This window comes from Brassica rapa, chromosome A03, assembly GCF_000309985.2.
Source record: "Brassica rapa cultivar Chiifu-401-42 chromosome A03, CAAS_Brap_v3.01, whole genome shotgun sequence".
Taxonomy (NCBI): domain Eukaryota; kingdom Viridiplantae; phylum Streptophyta; class Magnoliopsida; order Brassicales; family Brassicaceae; genus Brassica; species Brassica rapa.
In genome coordinates, this window is record NC_024797.2 from 31,703,823 (window position 1) to 31,721,823 (window position 18,001).

The 18,001-nt window shown below is 35.6% G+C and overlaps 1 protein-coding gene and 1 pseudogene across 1 annotated transcript; one reads left to right on the plus strand and one right to left on the minus strand.

Moving 5' to 3' along the window:
• Positions 1 to 6,113: 6,113 nt before the first annotated feature.
• LOC117132850 lies at positions 6,114 to 6,420 on the plus strand (annotated as a pseudogene).
• Positions 6,421 to 12,076: 5,656 nt separating this feature from the next.
• On the minus strand, positions 12,077 to 16,008 carry LOC103862436 (phospholipase D delta). The gene is made up of 9 exons (XM_009140140.3): positions 14,894 to 16,008; positions 14,680 to 14,796; positions 14,299 to 14,493; positions 13,844 to 14,218; positions 13,621 to 13,768; positions 13,391 to 13,539; positions 12,951 to 13,100; positions 12,673 to 12,873; positions 12,077 to 12,577 (listed from the first exon to the last, which is right to left on the minus strand). The coding sequence occupies exons 1-9, from the start codon at positions 15,851 to 15,853 to the stop codon at positions 12,281 to 12,283; spliced, it is 2,592 nt and encodes an 863-aa protein (XP_009138388.1). The 5' UTR covers positions 15,854 to 16,008; the 3' UTR covers positions 12,077 to 12,280.
• Positions 16,009 to 18,001: the final 1,993 nt, after the last annotated feature.

The following is an 18,001-nucleotide window of genomic DNA, read 5'->3' on the forward strand; positions in this document are numbered from 1 at the left end:
CTTCTTTTCATAGTGTACATTTGTGTATCTATGATTCTCGATAACTGCGTTATATTTTCAAGGTAAAATATTCTTACAATTAAGTTTTAATTTGACATAAGACCAAACTTAATACTACTAGACAAAAAAAACACAAACTACACATCATAAACAAAACTTCTCAGTTTCACAGAAGTATCATTAAACTATAAATAAATTAAAGATGAAAAAGTCAGAAATTTGAAAAGCTTCTTAAAGTTGGAAATTTGTGCCAACTTCTATTGATATATTATTATAATATCACATTTTAACCAAAATTCTTTTAATATCAAAAGTTGAAAAAATAAAGTAAATATAATACTTATGAAATTTTTATACAAAAATCTCCCGCGGCGTAGCGCAGGTAGTTACCTAGAATAGGATAATGATAATTAGAATATTTTTTCCATATAAAGCAATTTAATAGTGTCAGAATCTTTTGAAATAATCAAAAGTGTTGAAAAGAAATGTTAACACAAATATTTTTTTTCAGATTAGTTGATCATAGTTTATAGTTTTGGTGGCTCAGGACATACACAATGACAACTGAATTGAAAACATAAGGGTTTGCAAGGTTCCTTACAAAATCCAACCATTTGTGGGTTAACCAGCTTGGAAACTTGAAGATCCAATAATGGCAAAGACTTTTCTTCTTGTAACATAAGTTTCGCCTCACTAATCTGAACTGTTACTGATATCACCACTGCAGCACAAAATGTAATAAAGATAAGTACTAGAATCTAATTGTTTACGTTCATAAATAATATAAAATCTGTCTAAAGTTTAGAAGTGAAGCTTTTGAGTTTCTCATATTATACAGAAATTTGAAATTACCAGTAAGAACTAAAAGGACGATGAAAGCATACTTGAATGAACCCATCACTGCAGAAAATTGTGTGTTTTTTTAAACGAAAACAAGGTGAATGGTATATATTCTGGACAATGTATAACGTTTTTATAGAATAGAAAAATGTGATAAGAAAATAAAAATTTTCTGAAAGATCAAATCTCATTAAGAAAATAGTTGACTATATATAATAATAGAAAACTAAGTAACGGTTCTGGGCAAAACAAAGTTTTCTTAGCTTTGTAACGGTTAAAACAAAGCTATACTTACTATATATATTCTATACCTGGTTTAAAGAACAAATCTCTGTAACGGTTATTTGATTCTAGTCAACTGCACATTTTCCTTTTAAATTTATTTATTTTAATATAATTAACGAAGCAATGTCATTTTGTATTACAAATATTTTAAACTGATTCATATGATATATCATTGCCATACCACCACTGATAAACAGTTAAATTACAGAATTTGGGTCAATGTTAGTCAATGTATGTAAAAACCTATTTTTCATATAAATCAATTAAGAGTTTCTTAATATTTTTAAATAATCAAAAGTGTTAAAAAGCAATGTTAAAACAAATATTTTTTATTCATTAGTTGATCTGATCATAGTTTATAGTGTTGGTGGCTCAGGGCATACACAGTGACAACTGAATTGAAAGCATAAGGGTTTGCAAGGTTCTTTGCAAAATCCAACCATTTGTGGGTTAACCAGCTTGGAAACTTGAAGATCCAATAACGGCAGAGACTTTTCTTCTTGTAACATACGTTTCGCCTCACCAATCTGAACTGTTATGGATATCACCACTGGAGTACAAGATGTAATAAACATAAGTAATGCAGACAACGCAGTCTAATTGTTTATGATATTTCTACTGATCATAAATAAAGACAATAAACTTTAAAGGTAAAGCTTTTGAGTTTTCCATGTATAATAAATTAAAATAAAACTTTGAACTCACTAGTAAAAGCTAAAAGGATGATGAAAGCAGACTTGAATGAAATTTTCTCCATCACTGTGAAAACTTGTGTATTTGTTTTCCTGACAATCTAGTATACTTACAAAGACTAAGGTGAGTAGATATATGTTTTGACAATGTAAACATGTTTATAGATCAGAGAACTAGAGAAGTGTAATAAGATCAAATCTTTTATATTGGGTAAGAAATAAAATTATCCTGGACGATTAAAGATCAAATCTCTTTAAAATATAGTTAACTATATATAAACAGTCATTATACAATGTTCCTAAAACAGTCTATGGTTCTGAATGTTACGATCTGCACCGCACCGCAGTTAACAGTAACAAAAATCTCTACATATACCATATATCTATACATTTTTATAACATTGATTATATGGTTCTAAATGTTACGATCTGCACCACACCGCAGTTAACAGTAACAAAAATTATTATATGGTAGTAAATTATATATCATCACTAAAGCAAATCTATTATTTTGTATCTTTTTATAATTATACAATATTATTACTAAAAAGGATTTTCAATTTCTTACATTTTGGAATCAACTAAAACTTCATTACACTCTTTTAAGTTTAATTTTCTTACCTCTGGAGACACTTTCCCATATCTATTCTATTCATGTGTGATTTGTTTTCTAAAATGGACCTTCACTAAAAAATCATCTTTCATTTATTTCAAATTAACATTTTGGTATCATTAAGATATCATATCTTATGTAATCTACACATATAACAACTTCACTTATAAAATTGTTTTAATATTATTTTTAATTATAAAAATTTACTGACAAAAAATATAACAAAATCTTACTAAAAATTAAATATGTTTATATAATAATGCATTAATTAATTTCATAATTAAAAGTGTAATATTATTTAAAACAATGTTAATTAAGATTTTATTATAAAAGAATTGTATGCTATTTTCATAAATTTTCTATTTATAGCCTATCTATTCTATTAAAATAGAAGTCACAACTTCTATTCATGTGTGATATTTTTTTAAAATGGACATTCACTAGAAATCATATTTTATTTATTCCAAATTAACATTTTGGTGTCATTAAGATATCATATCTTATATAATCAACACATATAACAATTGCACATATAAAATTGTTTTAATATTATTTTTAATTATAAAAATCTATTGACAAAAGTTCTAACAAAATCTTACTAAAAATTAAATATTTTTATATAATAATGCATCAATTAATTTCATAATTAAAAGTATAATATTATTTAAAACAATTTTAAATAAGTTTTTATTATAAAAGAATTGTATGCTATTTTCATAAATTTTCTATTTATAGCCTATATTATATTAAAATATAAGTACTATATAAATTAAACAGAAATTTTTTATTAAATTAATAAATTAACTTATTTTATTCAAAAAAATCATTTACCATTGAAACAAGTTAAAATTTGTAAAGCATGTATAAAATTTACTTATAGAACTGTAGATGCTAAAGTATATGTGTTGAAACACAAAAATAAAATAAAAATGATCCTAAACAAATATTTGTTCTATAGTATAACTAACTAAATTTAAAAAATATTTTGTACGGAAACTGTAAAAACTAAAAATATATATTTTGAGCGAGATTATTTATTTGATTATTTCAAGTTATGAATTTATTGTACCGAACTAGATGTTATATTTCTATATAATGACAATTAATAAAAAATTAAAATGTATATAATAAATATTTATATATAATAAAATAATAATGTCAAATAAAAAACATAAACAATAAAATTATAGAATTACATTATATATAACAATAAATTTTTAGATAATATATTTAAAATTTTAATATTAATTATATATTTATAAACAAAAATAATACCCGCACGAATGTGCGGGTCAAACTCTAGTATCAATTACACTACAAGACACTTATCACTTGAGACACAGTTTTCCTTGTAAAATGGACTATTATGACCCTAAACTAAAGAAAATTGAACTCAGTTGTCCTACGCTTTCTTCTCATCACACACAAATCTATCTCCTCTGCTTATTCTACTTTATTGTTTTTCTTATTCCATTTTATATTTTCATTTACTTTTATCTCAATTCTAAAATATATTAAACAAGTAAAATTATCATAATAAATTATATATAAAAATCTATATCTTTTAATATCCATTTTCATATATATATTATATACATATTAACGTGTAAACAAAATTAAATGTAGACGTGACACCAAAGCGTAGATAATAGAATTATAGATTAGATGTGGACTTTGACATCTTAAAACGGAGGTGTTGGTTGATACATTTAAAAACTTGTTCTTCTCCATAGTCTTGAGAAAGTAGAAACCCACATAACCATGTTTTCACCGTTACTCCCACCGTCACCCACCGTCGACATCACCACGATCGAGTTCTGGTTCTAACTCACTAAAGATCTCATCTTTCAAACTGTTGTACACTGATCTGGTAGAGATTTTTCCGGTGACCACATCCAATCCAATGCAACTAACTATCGCTCTCCGATAAGACAACTCGTATCCACATTTCTGGGTCCACGTTTTCAATAACCTACATAACCATGTCCACATTTTCACTAACCCACATTTTTCATTTTTCATTTTCCTATTCGTCCACATATTTTGCATACATGTCAAATTTCTTTAAAATTTTAAATTTGTAATTGTGGAACTAAACCATTATACATATTCTTTGCATTTTTTTATTCATATGTCCACAAGTTACTCATCATCCATAATTCGTCACAACTCGTTATCCACAATTCGTCGTACACAATTCGTCGTCCACAACTCGTCATTTCCCACAAAGACAAATTTGTCAAAAACACACCTAAGTCCCACTAAAAAGTACCTCACATGTGGAAATTGACTCTTAATGTAAAAGAAAAACAAAAAAAATGTCCTTATGTGTAATCAATTCTTTTAAGTTTTAAACCGGTAGATAAAATTACAACATTCGCAAAATTAAGATGTGATGGCGACAAGAAAACATGTGAACAAATCATGTGCCCATAAGTATCTCGGTTCGGTAACTAGAATCACAAAATGTATATGAAATCGAAATATATTTATAGACATAAAATCATAATTCTTTTTATCTAGAAAAAAAAAACTTTTTTTTTGGACAAAATTTAGAAAAAAAACTTTAAGAGGAATATTACACAGCTATGAAAAGAAGTTTGCTGACGTGGCAAACACCAATCAACTATTCAATGATTGATCACTGATTCCCTTCCACCAGTTCATGCTGACGTTGTTTTTGCGCTCATGCTGACGTTGTTTTTGCGTCTGTGACGCCGCCGTTCCTTTTTTGCTTAAATAACTACTCAAACAAATCAAATTATTTTCCCTAGTCCTATAAAAAAAAAATTAGTTTAGAATAATGATTTTATAGAGATATTGACTCAGTCTTTGACCAAAAAAAGCAGAGATATTGACTCAGTTAATAAACGTCTCTAAAATTTAAACTCAAAAACTTACAAATCTAGTTACATGTATGAATTACGATATGTTAGCATCTTATCTGAACTGGATTTTTAATCAAAACATGTATCCAATATAAATTAACGCAAAAAAATCATTTGTTGAAGAACTTAGATTATCTAAAGATCGAAGTAGTAGACGAAACAGAAGATTAACGCAATATCATGTCGAAGAAAAGGCCGTATCATTACACAGTAGGATAAACATAACAAACAGGGGATGACATGTGTAAGCAAGACATATGCCGTTGTCTTGTCGGGTACGCTTAAACCACCTGAGACGCGTTTTTTGTAGGTTGATCAAATATGGAAATAAATAACACAAGACGACGGTTATAAATAATTTCTTGCATTATATCTGATTTTATCACTCATAATAACAATGTGAACCTTAAAGATAACACCACAATTTAATATGCAAGAAGAGTTACTTCTAATGGTATCTACAATTATACACACAAAGACAATTATTCTAGTACTAATTAATAAAAACGATTTAAATAACAATGATCGGGTGAGTATACAAGCAATAAGAATAAATTGATCTTTCTTGGAGGATACGTGAAATAAAAAAGAGAGGTTAAGGACATTTAACGTCATCGCATCATCATTGCTCCACCACTCCTCTATTTATAGTCTTTTAATCATTTATTTTTGTTTCCTCTCCACTCTTTTCACATTTGGTCCCTTTCATTCTTCGTCTTTTAGGGAAAGATCGTCTCTCCAGAGAGCCGAAAACATAAACGTGTGAAGAAGCAAAGTACAGAGACAAGAACAAAGATGGGGCAATGTTCGTCGACGACAAAAATGAACAGAAAAGAAAGAGAGGAGAAGGCGGTTGCAGAGAATCAATGAAAAGGAGTAGAGGATGTTTAATGATGGTGAAGGAGAAGCGTTCTAGGTTTTACATCGCCAGGAGATGTATTCTTATGTTGCTTTGTTGGCACAAATACGCCAACTCTTGATGAATGAGGTTGTTAGTTGAGCTCAAGCTCATCAGAGAAGAAGCTCAAAATAGAAATATCTTTCTGTTATTTTCATTAATGAGTCAACGTTTACATTATATAGTATTGAAACCCGGTTTATACATGTACCGAATACAATCTATATTGAACCAACATTAAACCAAACTGAATCAACGCTCATATATTAATATTCCCCCTCAAGATGGCGAGTATAGTGAATGGAGAGACATCTTGCCAATGAGTGCGTTGAACTGAGTAGGGAAGATAGGTTTGGTGAAAACGTCAGCTAGTTGACTAGCAGTGCCAACGTGAAGCGTCTTGATCAAGCCACTGCAAATCCTGTCACGAACTTGATGACAATCCAGTTCAACATGTTTTGTTCTCTCATGAAAAACCGGATTATTAGCAATGTGAATGGAAGCTGTTGAATCACAGAAGAAAGCAATGGGCTTATCTTGAGGTGCCTGCAACTCACGGCAAAGATTAGCAATCCAGACCACTTCCTTAACCGCAACAGACATTGCTCTATACTCAGACTCTGCTGAAGAATGAGAAGCCACATCTTGCTTCTTTGATTTCCAAGCAATAAGAGCTGTACCAAGGAACATACAAAAGCCAGAAGTAGACCTTCGTGTATCAAGACAAGAACTCCAGTCAGCATCAGTATAAGTCTTCAGTGTCAAATCAGATTCTGCAGAGTAGAATAAACCAAGACCGATAGTCCCTTTAAGGTAATGTAAAACTCTGTAGGCAGCCTTGAGATGAAGACTCTATGGTGCAGAAGCAAATTGACACAATTTGTTTACTGCGAAGGTGATATCCAGACGTGTAATAGTAAGATACATTAGCTGTCCAACCATTCTGCGATACACAGTAGGATCATCCAAGATTAGTTGATCTTTATCAGAGAAAAGCTTGACATTAGGATCCATCGGAACAGAAGCCGGCTTGCAAGCCATCAAACCAGTTTCTTATAATAACTCCAGGATGTATTTGCGCTGACAAATAGAAATCCCTTTACTAGATCTGGCAATCTCCAAACCAAGAAAAAATTTCAAAGAACCAAGATCCCTTAGCTTAAACACTTCTCTGAGATTAGCTTTGAGTTGTTCCACTTCAGTATCATCATTGCTCGCAATGACAATGTCATCAACATACACCAAAACGGCCACATATTTTCCACCAAAATTCTTGATGAATAATGTGTGATCAGTCTGTGACTTAGCAAAACCCATAGAGATACGAGTAGAGCTAAACTTGAGAAACTATTGCCTAGAAGCTTGCTTGAGACCATATAAGGATTTTTGTAACTTACAAACCGCATTTGGAGGCAATGTTTCCCCCTGTTTTGGTGTATATCCTGGAGGAAGCTACATGTAAATTTCTTCGTGTAAATCTCCATTTAGAAACGCATTCGAGATATCAAGTTGTGTGAGACTCCAGTTCTTAGCAGCGGAGACAGCCAAGAGTGTCTTCACAGTAGTCATTTTCGCAACGGGTGAGAATGTATCAACAAAGTCTACTCCCTCTTGTTGAGTATACCCTTTGGCGACTAATCTCGCTTTATAGCGTTCTAAAGTACCATCAGCATTCAACTTCACCTTATATACCCACTTGCAGCCAATAGCATGCTTTCCAGGTGGTAGAGAAACAATCTTCCAAGTATCTGTGCTTTCGAGTGTTATTAGCTCTTCATTCATCGCCTTGAGCCATTCATCAAACCTTTTAGCTTGTGTGAAGGAAGCAGGCTCAATGTGTTTAGATAAAGCACATATATAGCTTTCATACCCTTCAGAGAGCTTGGCAAATGAGATATAAGAAGCAAGAGGATAAGGAACATCAGTAGCAGTAAGATGACAATAATACTCACTAAGATGTTCAGGTGGTTTGCTGACTCGCTTTGATTTGTCACGTGAAGGAAGAATAGAATCCCCTGTTGTCTGTAACACTTCTGTAGGAAAATCAGACGATGCTGCTGGATGAGACTTCTCAGGAATCATATTCATCCAATCAGTATTTAAGAAATCCTCTGAGTAAACCGGCTTCTCCTCAGCATAAGGAAATATATCTTCATGGAAAGTTACATTCCTGGATATATGAACTTTGTTACTCTCAAGATCAAGGAGTTTATAGCCCTTGTAACCAGAGGGATAACCAAGAAAAACACAGGGTCTCGAGCGTGGCTGGAACTTATGTCGTCCTTTAGATGAAGTAGACATATATGCTAAACAACCAAACACCCTGAGATCAGAGTAAACGACTTTCTTTGACGTCAATAACTCGAAAGGTGTCTTGTTCTTGAGACGAAGAGTAGGAAGACGGTTGATCAGAAAGACCGCAGTCAAAACACAATCTCCCCAATGATCCAAAGGAACTTGTGACTGAAACATCAATGACCGAGCTACGTTCAGTATGTGTTGATGTTTCCTCTCCACCACTGAGTTCTGCTCTTGTGTCTCCGGACAAGAATGATAAGCAACAATACTCTTCTTCTTGAATAAAACCGTGAAACGAAGCTCTGGAGCATTATCTGAACGAACTCCTTTCACTACAGCTTTATATTGAGTTTCAACCATCTGTAAGAACTCTGGAAAAACCGTGATAACTTCATCCTTGCTTCTGAGTAAATATAACCATGTAATCCTGGTGTGATCATCAACGATGGTGAGAAAATATTTGTAGCCTTCAGGAGTCGGTACAGAGAAAGGTCCCCACACATCTATGTGTAACATTTCAAACGGATGATCACAGATATTGTTATGAGAGATATACGGAAGATGTTTCTGCTTTGCGAGATGACAAACTGAACAATGATGTATTTTATTTCTCTCCTTTAATCCAAGTACATCATTCAGAGAATCAGTTTTAGACAAGGCAGGATGTCCTAGTCTATTGTGCCATAAAGCAGTATCAGCAACAACATTTGAGCAGAAAATTAAATCTGTAGTATCTTCTGTGTTTGATGAATCAGGAAGTGATGTAGTATCCAGCACATAGAGGTTTGCAATCTCTTCACCCAGACCAATCATCAGCCCCCTGGTAGGATCCTGTATCATGCAAGAAGATCCATCAAACATAATGCGATAACCCAAGTCCTTTGTTACCTGACTCACACTGATCAAACTGAGACGAAACTCAGGTATGTAGAGCACGTTATTAAGAACGAGATGACGACTGAGTCTAATACTGCCAACTCCCTCAATATTAACACCCATTCCAGTAGGAAGAGTTACAGAGGCATTTTGAGTCACAGATAAAGTCTCAAAACGACTCTTGTCACAGGTAACATGATGCGTAGCACCACTGTCTACAATCCATGAAGAAGAACCCAAAATACTACTGGTTGCCTGCAATATGGCTACAAATCTAAGAGTAGATGAGGAGTAGGCCATACCAGGCAAAGCAGTAATGGTGGCACCAGATGAGGAAGCAATAGACTGAAGGTTGGAAGGTTGCATCTTGGAGTTGAAATACGCAATAACCCCCTGAATTTGATCCTTTGTCAAACTGTTGAACATATGAGAAATGTTATTCTCGTTGATCTCAGAGTCCTCGAGAGCAAGTTGAGCGACCACTGGCTTCATGTAGCTTGTAGGCTTTGCTGAAGTAGTAATCTTCTCTGTCTTATTCTTATGTTTATGCTTGAAATCAATCGGATAGCCGTGTATCTTGTAGCAAGTATCAGTGGTGTGTCCAGTGTAACCACAATGAGTACATATCGGCTTTGGTTGTTTCTGATGATGATAGTTTGACTGAGTCGCATAAACCACAGCAGGAACTTGTGAAGTAGATGATACCTGGAATGCAGAAGCATTCTGAAGAGAACTGAGATTCCTCTGGTTGAAATCCTGATCCATAAGATTATATATCTCAGACAAATCAGGTACATTTTTCTTCATGATAATCTGACTCCTGATGATGGCATAAGACTCGTTCAAGCCTGCCAAGAACTTAACAATTTTAGATTGTTCAGCCTTTTTGTTCATAGCTTTGCAACAGTCACAGCTGTGGCAAGAATCAACGCAGTTAGCACTATCCAGCTCATCCCATAAGGTCTTCAGAGTTGTGTAGTAGGTAGCTAGATCCACAGAGCCCTGCTGCAACGACCAAATTTGTTGAGATAGCTGATACGAACGCGGAAGATTTGTGATGTGGAATCTGGTGGCGAGATCCTTCCAGATTTCCGAAGCATCGTTGAATCTGAGAATACTTTTGTAAATCTGTTTCGAAACAGTATTTAGTATCCAAGATTTCACCATAGAGTTGCAACGAAACCAGATCCTGAAGCTAGAATGAGAATCACTTGGCCTAGCTAATGATCCATCGATAAACGCTGATTTGTTCTTCGCATCTAACGCAATGTTCATAGCTATACACCAATTATCGTAATTCGTACCATCAAGCACCTCAGAGATGATCGAAAGTCCTGGATTGTCGCCGTTGGTTAGGTGAAAGGGAGAATGGATGCTATCGTACGATTCGGATGGAGCGATCGGAGTATTTGGCGGCGAAACTTCGGGATCTGCAGATCTCCGCGCCGATGCTGCTGCTCGACCAGAACGACGACCAACTCTCCTTGCGATCACCATTGTTGAGCGAGAAAAAGAAACGTGAGCAGAATCGAGTGAGGTTTGAGCCTCACCGCTCTGATACCATGTTAGTTGAGCTCAAGCTCATCAGAGAAGAAACTCAAAATAGAAATATCTTTCTGTTATTTTCATTAATGATTCAACGTTTACATTATATAGTATTGAAACCCGGTTTATACATGTACCGAATACAATCTATATTGAACCAACATTAAACCAAACTGAATCAACGCTCATATATTAATATTTGTGTTATTTTACAAGTAAAAAAGACAAATGTGTATGTATATACTTATATTAGAAATTGGTAACGCTTTTTTGTCTCTGCTGCATAGTTTTTTTTTGGCTTTTAAGTTTGATAATTTAGCACTGCGATTTTGGTTTATTCATGTCAGGTATTTTTTAGTTTCGGTTAGTTGGTTTCGGCCACAATCCCACCAAAATAAACCGAGAAATCGAAAATCGATTTATAAAAAAAACAGATATTTTCAGTGAAATTCGGTTATTTATTTGTTAAGTTCGGTTTTTTGATTAATTCAATTAATTCTATTAGTCTACTTTAGTTAATTTTGGATGATTCACTTATTTTGTATTAGAAAACCGAAATAACTGGAAACTGAAATATTTTTTAAAGCTTTCCAAACTAAACCAAATACAAAATTGTGGAAGCACCGTAGCCTATTGGTTAAGGTTTAAAGGCTTCTACACCCAGGTCTGGGGTTCGAATCTCAGACTATGCAATTTATTGCAGATTACAGGAAATCCAATTTTCAAGTCCCGGAAAGAGCGGTTTATTAAACAATTATGCAAACTACAGAGGAAAGGCTTGCAAGGGATCTTCAACATGGTGCAAGTAAATCTGGTCAGGCGTGGATCTTCATAGGACGGCTCAGATGATGCAGTTAGGCGTAGGTCTTCATAAGGCAGGTAGTATTGTCGGTTGTCGAATCGTCTATGTAATCTTTCCTATATCATAATTGTAAGATCATAATAAATCAGCGTTAAAAAAAAAAAAACCAAATACAAAACTTGGAAGGAAAATTTAAAAAAACCAAGTTCGGATTTGTTCAAATCCGCAGGTGTAGTTTCAAACATCAATTTTGTCTCAACCTTTTGTATCAAACAGTTATGTAAAAGCAATCTCAAAATGACGATAAAATAGAAGATTCATTCACTCAAAGACAAAAGGTAGCGCAGAGAAGCTATTACATTGTAATTTTAATTAAAGAACACTGAGAAACTAAATCTCCTTATTATCATTTTACCTCAATAGTCCACATTCTACTTTTTGGACCCCAAACAAATACAGTTTGACAACAAATCATAAAAAGAATAAATAAAACAGAAGTTACAAAATGTACAACTTCACACAACATTGAGAACATTACAACATTTAAGTGGTTAGAGTATCAGGGAGAGCCATGGAATGAGCTCCAATGATCTTACCACCAACATCCGGGAAACTATCGTAATCTGGAAGCGAACTCACTTTACCATCAACGTCTACTTGCAGTGGATACTTAATCAAGTGACCTTGCAGCTCCGAGAAATTAGAATCAATGAACGTCTTCCAGTTCCCTTCAGCTATTTCGTTCACGTTCCTGACACATTCTAGATCACCAGGCTCCACAAACTCATCTCCTGTTTTGCCTAAATGCTCTGCCCATAGTGACATCCTGTAACCATACACCTGTGAAATAGAGATAACACCAACCAAACCTGTTAATCAATATGCTATTCTAAAATGGCATATATATGATGATGATGATGGGAGATAAGGCAAACCTGGCCACGTGGGTGTTTCCCCTTGTTAGTCCATGTATGATGGGGTTGATATGCACCCATGGCTATCTCGGTATCTTTCGTGCCGGCCATTGATCTTTGGTTGATGTTAGCAGATCCTATTAGCACATACTCATCATCTACTATCATCCCCTTTGCGTGCACGTAGATCATGAAACGCCGGAACCTATAAGAATCCGATTCCTGAAAAATTGCAATAAAAAAAAATCATAACCAATTTGTTCCACTGTTCTGTGCATTAAGCTCTTTAGATATCATACCGCACTGCCATTGGTGTCTGCCATATCTTCTGGCAACGGCTCTCGTTTACCAAGGCAGTAAAAGTTAAGGTAATCGAGAGGGTGAGCATCTGACTGCACTGCTTTCAGTTCTCTTGCTATAACATCATACATCATCTGCATAGTTTGGCTCTGCAAACAAGATGTTTTTTTCAGCAAAAATGTTGTAAAGAATTGGAAGAATCTATATTTTAGTATAAGTGCTACTCCTTCCGTTCTAGGGTTTTTCACACAAATTAAAAAACTAGTCTAATGTTCAATTTTGTCCTTGTTTGACTATTAGAGTTTCATAACATTTATTGTTTATCTTAATTTAATTAGGATTAAAAGAGATAAATTAATAGAAAAACTGCATTGGAATCATAAAACATACTTATTTTGTAACGAAAATTTTATGCAAACGGATGGAGTAAAAGACTTACCTGCCAATATAGAATCTCTTGGACAGGTCCAGACTTAGGGTCGCCTTCAGGCCACAATGGTATGACCACATACACAGCAAATCTCTCTTTAGCTCTGATTTTACTAACAATCTTTAGTGCCAACTCCATAGGAATAAGATTATCAGCTCCTGCTCATTCAAGAACACAAGGGAATGATCAGAAAAAAAAAAGTGAGAAATTTAGTTACTAGTCTAAGAACAAGACGGTACCTGCATCTTTATAGTTAGGCCATGCATAAGAAGAACCAAGGAAGTACTGATTCTCGATATATATGAAATGCTGAGCAGATCTGATTGTCTGTATGTATGCTGTCTGTATGCTTTTATCAACTACAAGACGCTTGGCACTTTCCAGATTCTGCATTCAATTCAAAACTTAGTATACAATGTGGCGACAGTAATAACTAATAGCAAATAAAGATGATCAACTAACTTGTAACTTAGCCTCGTCTTCATATTTTGGAAACCCTTTCAAGGATCCAGAGTCTATTGAACGAAACACCTGAACATGCCAGTTCTCAGGATCATCTTCTTTGGAAACATACACAATTGGATCATCCTCAGGAACCATATTAGTACCATCCTTGAGATACTTAAACACTGGACTTAGAATCCATGATATACGTCCTATCCGGATCAAAGCATCGTCTTGCCAGTGCGTTTTCCCCTTTAACCTCAAGCTGAACTCCTTCCACCGTGTCGCTTTCCTCCACCGCTGCTCAAAGTTCATGAGGACGTCGTACGCAGCAGGACCTTCTAGCCTGCAGTGCAGATCGTGCCAAGGTTGTCTTGGAGCCTTGGTACCAACCTAAGGAAGTAGAAAACAAGAATCAGGAGTAAGTAAAGGAAGTAGGAATCAATCTTGAAAACTAAATTATATATACTCACTGGATATGTAGGATTGTGGAAATCATCCTTAAATACAGTGTCAAGATCATGTAATATCCGGTGCTCAGGTGTGTCGTAGCGGCCGTCACAAAGATCTATACCTCCAAGAAAAGCTGTGACTTTGCGATTATTACCAGCTGCCTGAGTGTCTACAAGAACACACTTCTGATGGTGTGTGAATAGAGTGCCAACAACCTGGTGAATTAAACAAAGAATCAACATTCTAAAAATCAGTCTCAATTAGGCAAAACAATTATTTGACCGATTTTTAGAAAACTGGGCTAGGCATTCAATAATTCCCTAATAAAGGGTCTAACGATTTCTCTTGAACATTGGTCATTCAAAAAATAGTATGAAGAGAGAAGAGTTAGGAAGACTTGCCTGTTGTTTGAACAACCCAAGCTTACTGCTGGCATAGCGAGGTGACAACACACATATGACAGAAGAATGCTTGAAAAACTTCCTAGTCTCTTCATCATGTGTCCCCATCACTCCAGGCTACATACCAAAACGCCATACAACATTATAAATTGAGTGTTCTAAAAATCGATCCAGGAAGGAACGGTTCCAAAAAAAGCTCAAAAAGCTTACTAACCGTTCTAATCCCAAACTTATCATGAGAAGTCTTATCATCCCACACAAGCAACAAAACCCTCACACCTTCTTCAGACTTATACTTCAACAACTCCCCAAGAGTCAAATCCCCACCTCTAGGCAACTTCCTCGTCGGCTCCCTAACCAGCTTCACCTTGTGAAACACAGACCACCCAACGACATAAATCATATGGTGAGCCTCGGAGACCGCATAGCATATGTCCTCCCAACACTTGCCGTGCTGATAAACCTTCCCACCGTCCAACCCAATCTCCGGCAGCATCCCGTCCATCACGTGAGCGTCTTGGTAAAGCCTCACCTGACTCCCCTTCCTCACCGGAAAGTAAGTTCCTTTCACACCTTTCCGATCCGGATCTCCGGCGATCCCGCTCCGGTAGGTATGGATCTGATCGAAAGGAGTGAACGTCATCTCGATGTAGAGAGCGGTCTCCTTCTTCGGGGGCTTCCCCGAAGCGCCGAGGATGGGGAACCAGCCTTTAACCGGTGAACCGGAGGCGATGTCCTTAACCGGGATTTTCGCCGTGCCGATGATCTGAGCGCCGAAAACGTCGTCGTCTTTGACTTGGAACTCTAAGTGAGACATAGGGTGAGCTATGGAGATGGTGAAGTGCTCGTCCCATTTGGGATCTTGGGAGTTTTTCAAGACGCGGGTGCGGGCGAGGGTGGCTTGTGGGACGACGACGGTGACGTAAGGGTCGCTGGTGATGACTTTGCGGTGGCTGCGGGCGTTTGAAGGTTGTGGTTGTGGTGGTGGTGGGAGGCCGTCTCTGGCTCTGCGGTCTTCTTCTTCGTCCGCTGTGGAGGGGTTGGTGCAGACGGTGAGGCAGAGGCGGAGGTGGTTGGAGAAGGTGTCCATGTTCGGGAGCTTTCTGGCTTGGACGATTGTGAGATCGAGGTCGCCGTGTAGTAGCATGACGTCGTCGGAGGGTTTCTCCGCCATGGTTGGGAATCAGGCGGAGGAACTGAGGAAGTAGAGGGCTGAGGAAAGAAGCTAACACACGCCGAAAACCCTAACGGAACAGAGTGTCGGTTGTTGTCTGATTTTGAAAAGTTTTGTCTTTTTGATTTATTAGAAATAAAAAGAAAAAAGAAGATACTACTATTTAATAGTGTTAGGTGAAATGATTTGAGAGAGAAGGAAGAAGGAGGGACACGTGGTGGGAGGTACAAGAGGTGATGGGTAGTTGTTGGGTCACTGATTCCGTGTAGATCTGAGAGACACGTTTCTAATTGGTAAGAGAGTGCTTAACCCTGCATACTTAACTTAACCCTCTGCTTAATTAATGGTTTTAGACTCTTATGCGAAGATTTTTCTACAATTTATTTAATTTAATGATGGTGACTTGAGGTGTGAGGAGGATGATGATGTACAGTGGGTCTTCCTTTGTCTTTGGACAGGTAATGAAAAAGGTGAGTCAAAACACACACAGCAATGCGAATCTCAGATGCATATCAATACCATATCTATATTAAACTATTCTTGAAAGTCCTATATCAATTATTAACCAGAATACAAAACTCTAATGGTGAACGAAATAATAAATAAATCGAATAAGACAAGTGAAGAATCGGATGACGTTTGAGATTTAATGCGGATAAAGTTTTTGGTATTCCGGAATTTTTAATGCACATTGGAAAATCCAGTTGGTTAAAACTTCAAAAAGTGGTCACATGCCAATCATACAGAACTTGATGGAAGCAAAGTATTCTCGATTCAAATCTACCCAATGAAGCAACAGTAGCAACATACAGAATCATTTCATGGAGATGACTTTCAAATGGTTTCTTCCCTTTTCTCAGCATGCATGTGGCTCGGTTTGTGAGCTAGTAGGAGTTTCAAAGCCAATGGTTTTCCAGAGATTTAGACGTTACCTAAAACTTAGAATATCTCTTCTCTCTCTTTCGAGAGTTGCTTTTATCATCCTTGCTGACATCCTTTCCAGTCTTGTCATTTTTATCTCCCTCATGTGGTGTATACTGATTAATAACCGGCAAGTATTGGTGAGTAACCTGCGCTTGGGCTGTAGTCAGGGCTTGCTCTTAAGCTATATGGGCATTAAATGGGCCGTTAATGCCTTAGACCCATTAGATCGAGACCTTTCGAATTTGCATGGACCCGTGAAAGGTAGAAAAGGGAAATGCTGTTTGTTGTACTTTCTTCAAATTTCGTCTCATTAGTATGACTAGGTTCTTGTACGCGCGGATAGTATTTTAATTTTTTTTTCCATATTTTTGTACTATTATGTCAATTGTTTAGTTTTATAAAATGTTATGTTTTTACTGTAAATTTGGAATTAAAAATCTAATTTTTCCTTACTGTAAAGTAAGTTAATTTTGTTTGAATCTTACCACAATACATTATACATGAAGAGAATATAGTTGGTCTTTATATTCTTATTTGGTGTAATATTGAAAATTTTGATGGTTTGTTTAAATGATTTTTTTAAATTATATATTTTAGGATTGATTTTCGTGACTATATTCTATAATTATCTGAAAACAATTGTTTGTCCCATATAGACATCCACATAAATATGGACTTATGATAAATTTGTTCATTGGAATATTTAGTTTCACTTTCAGCTTTATTTTCTTTTTTGGCACCCTCATGCTAGCTTGTGGGGTAGCCAACTTGGTGCAAAAAGATTTACAAAAGCTGATCGAGATGCGCGTGATCGGACACCTTTTGCTAGGCTATTCGTACGGAATTTTAAAGATCTATGAATATAACCAATAGAAAATTCAGAAAATTCTTTGGATACAGCCTGTATTTCGTCGAGCTCCGAGTCCAACGCAGGCCAATCTTCCTCCTTTTGAATGAGTATAACCAGTTGTTCACAGTCAATTGAAAGACCATCTCTCTGTGTCCAAACTTCAGTATCACTTGCATTGCCCATAGCAAACCTTCAGCTTCCGCTTGCAGTGGTGATTTGGTGCGTGTATATCGGCCCTTGCTCCAAACAGCATTGGAAAGTCACTATCCATTAACACAAAGCCAAGTCCAGAAATGTCTCTTTCATTTAACCAGGATGTCTAGCAGGAGCGTTTCTTTGCGGAGGAACAGTTGTGTCCGTTACCTCAACTCCCA

Excerpts from the sequence above, each read along its gene's own strand:
- LOC103862436 (XM_009140140.3), bottom strand. The coding sequence starts at position 15,853 with ATGGCGGAGAAACCCTCCGACGACGTCATGCTACTACACGGCGACCTC. Across the intron at positions 13,769-13,843 it reads AAGACGAGGCTAAGTTACAA|AATCTGGAAAGTGCCAAGCG; the intron begins GTTAGTTGATCA and ends AATTGAATGCAG. Across the intron at positions 13,101-13,390 it reads AAGAGATTCTATATTGGCAG|AGCCAAACTATGCAGATGAT; the intron begins GTAAGTCTTTTA and ends TCTTGTTTGCAG.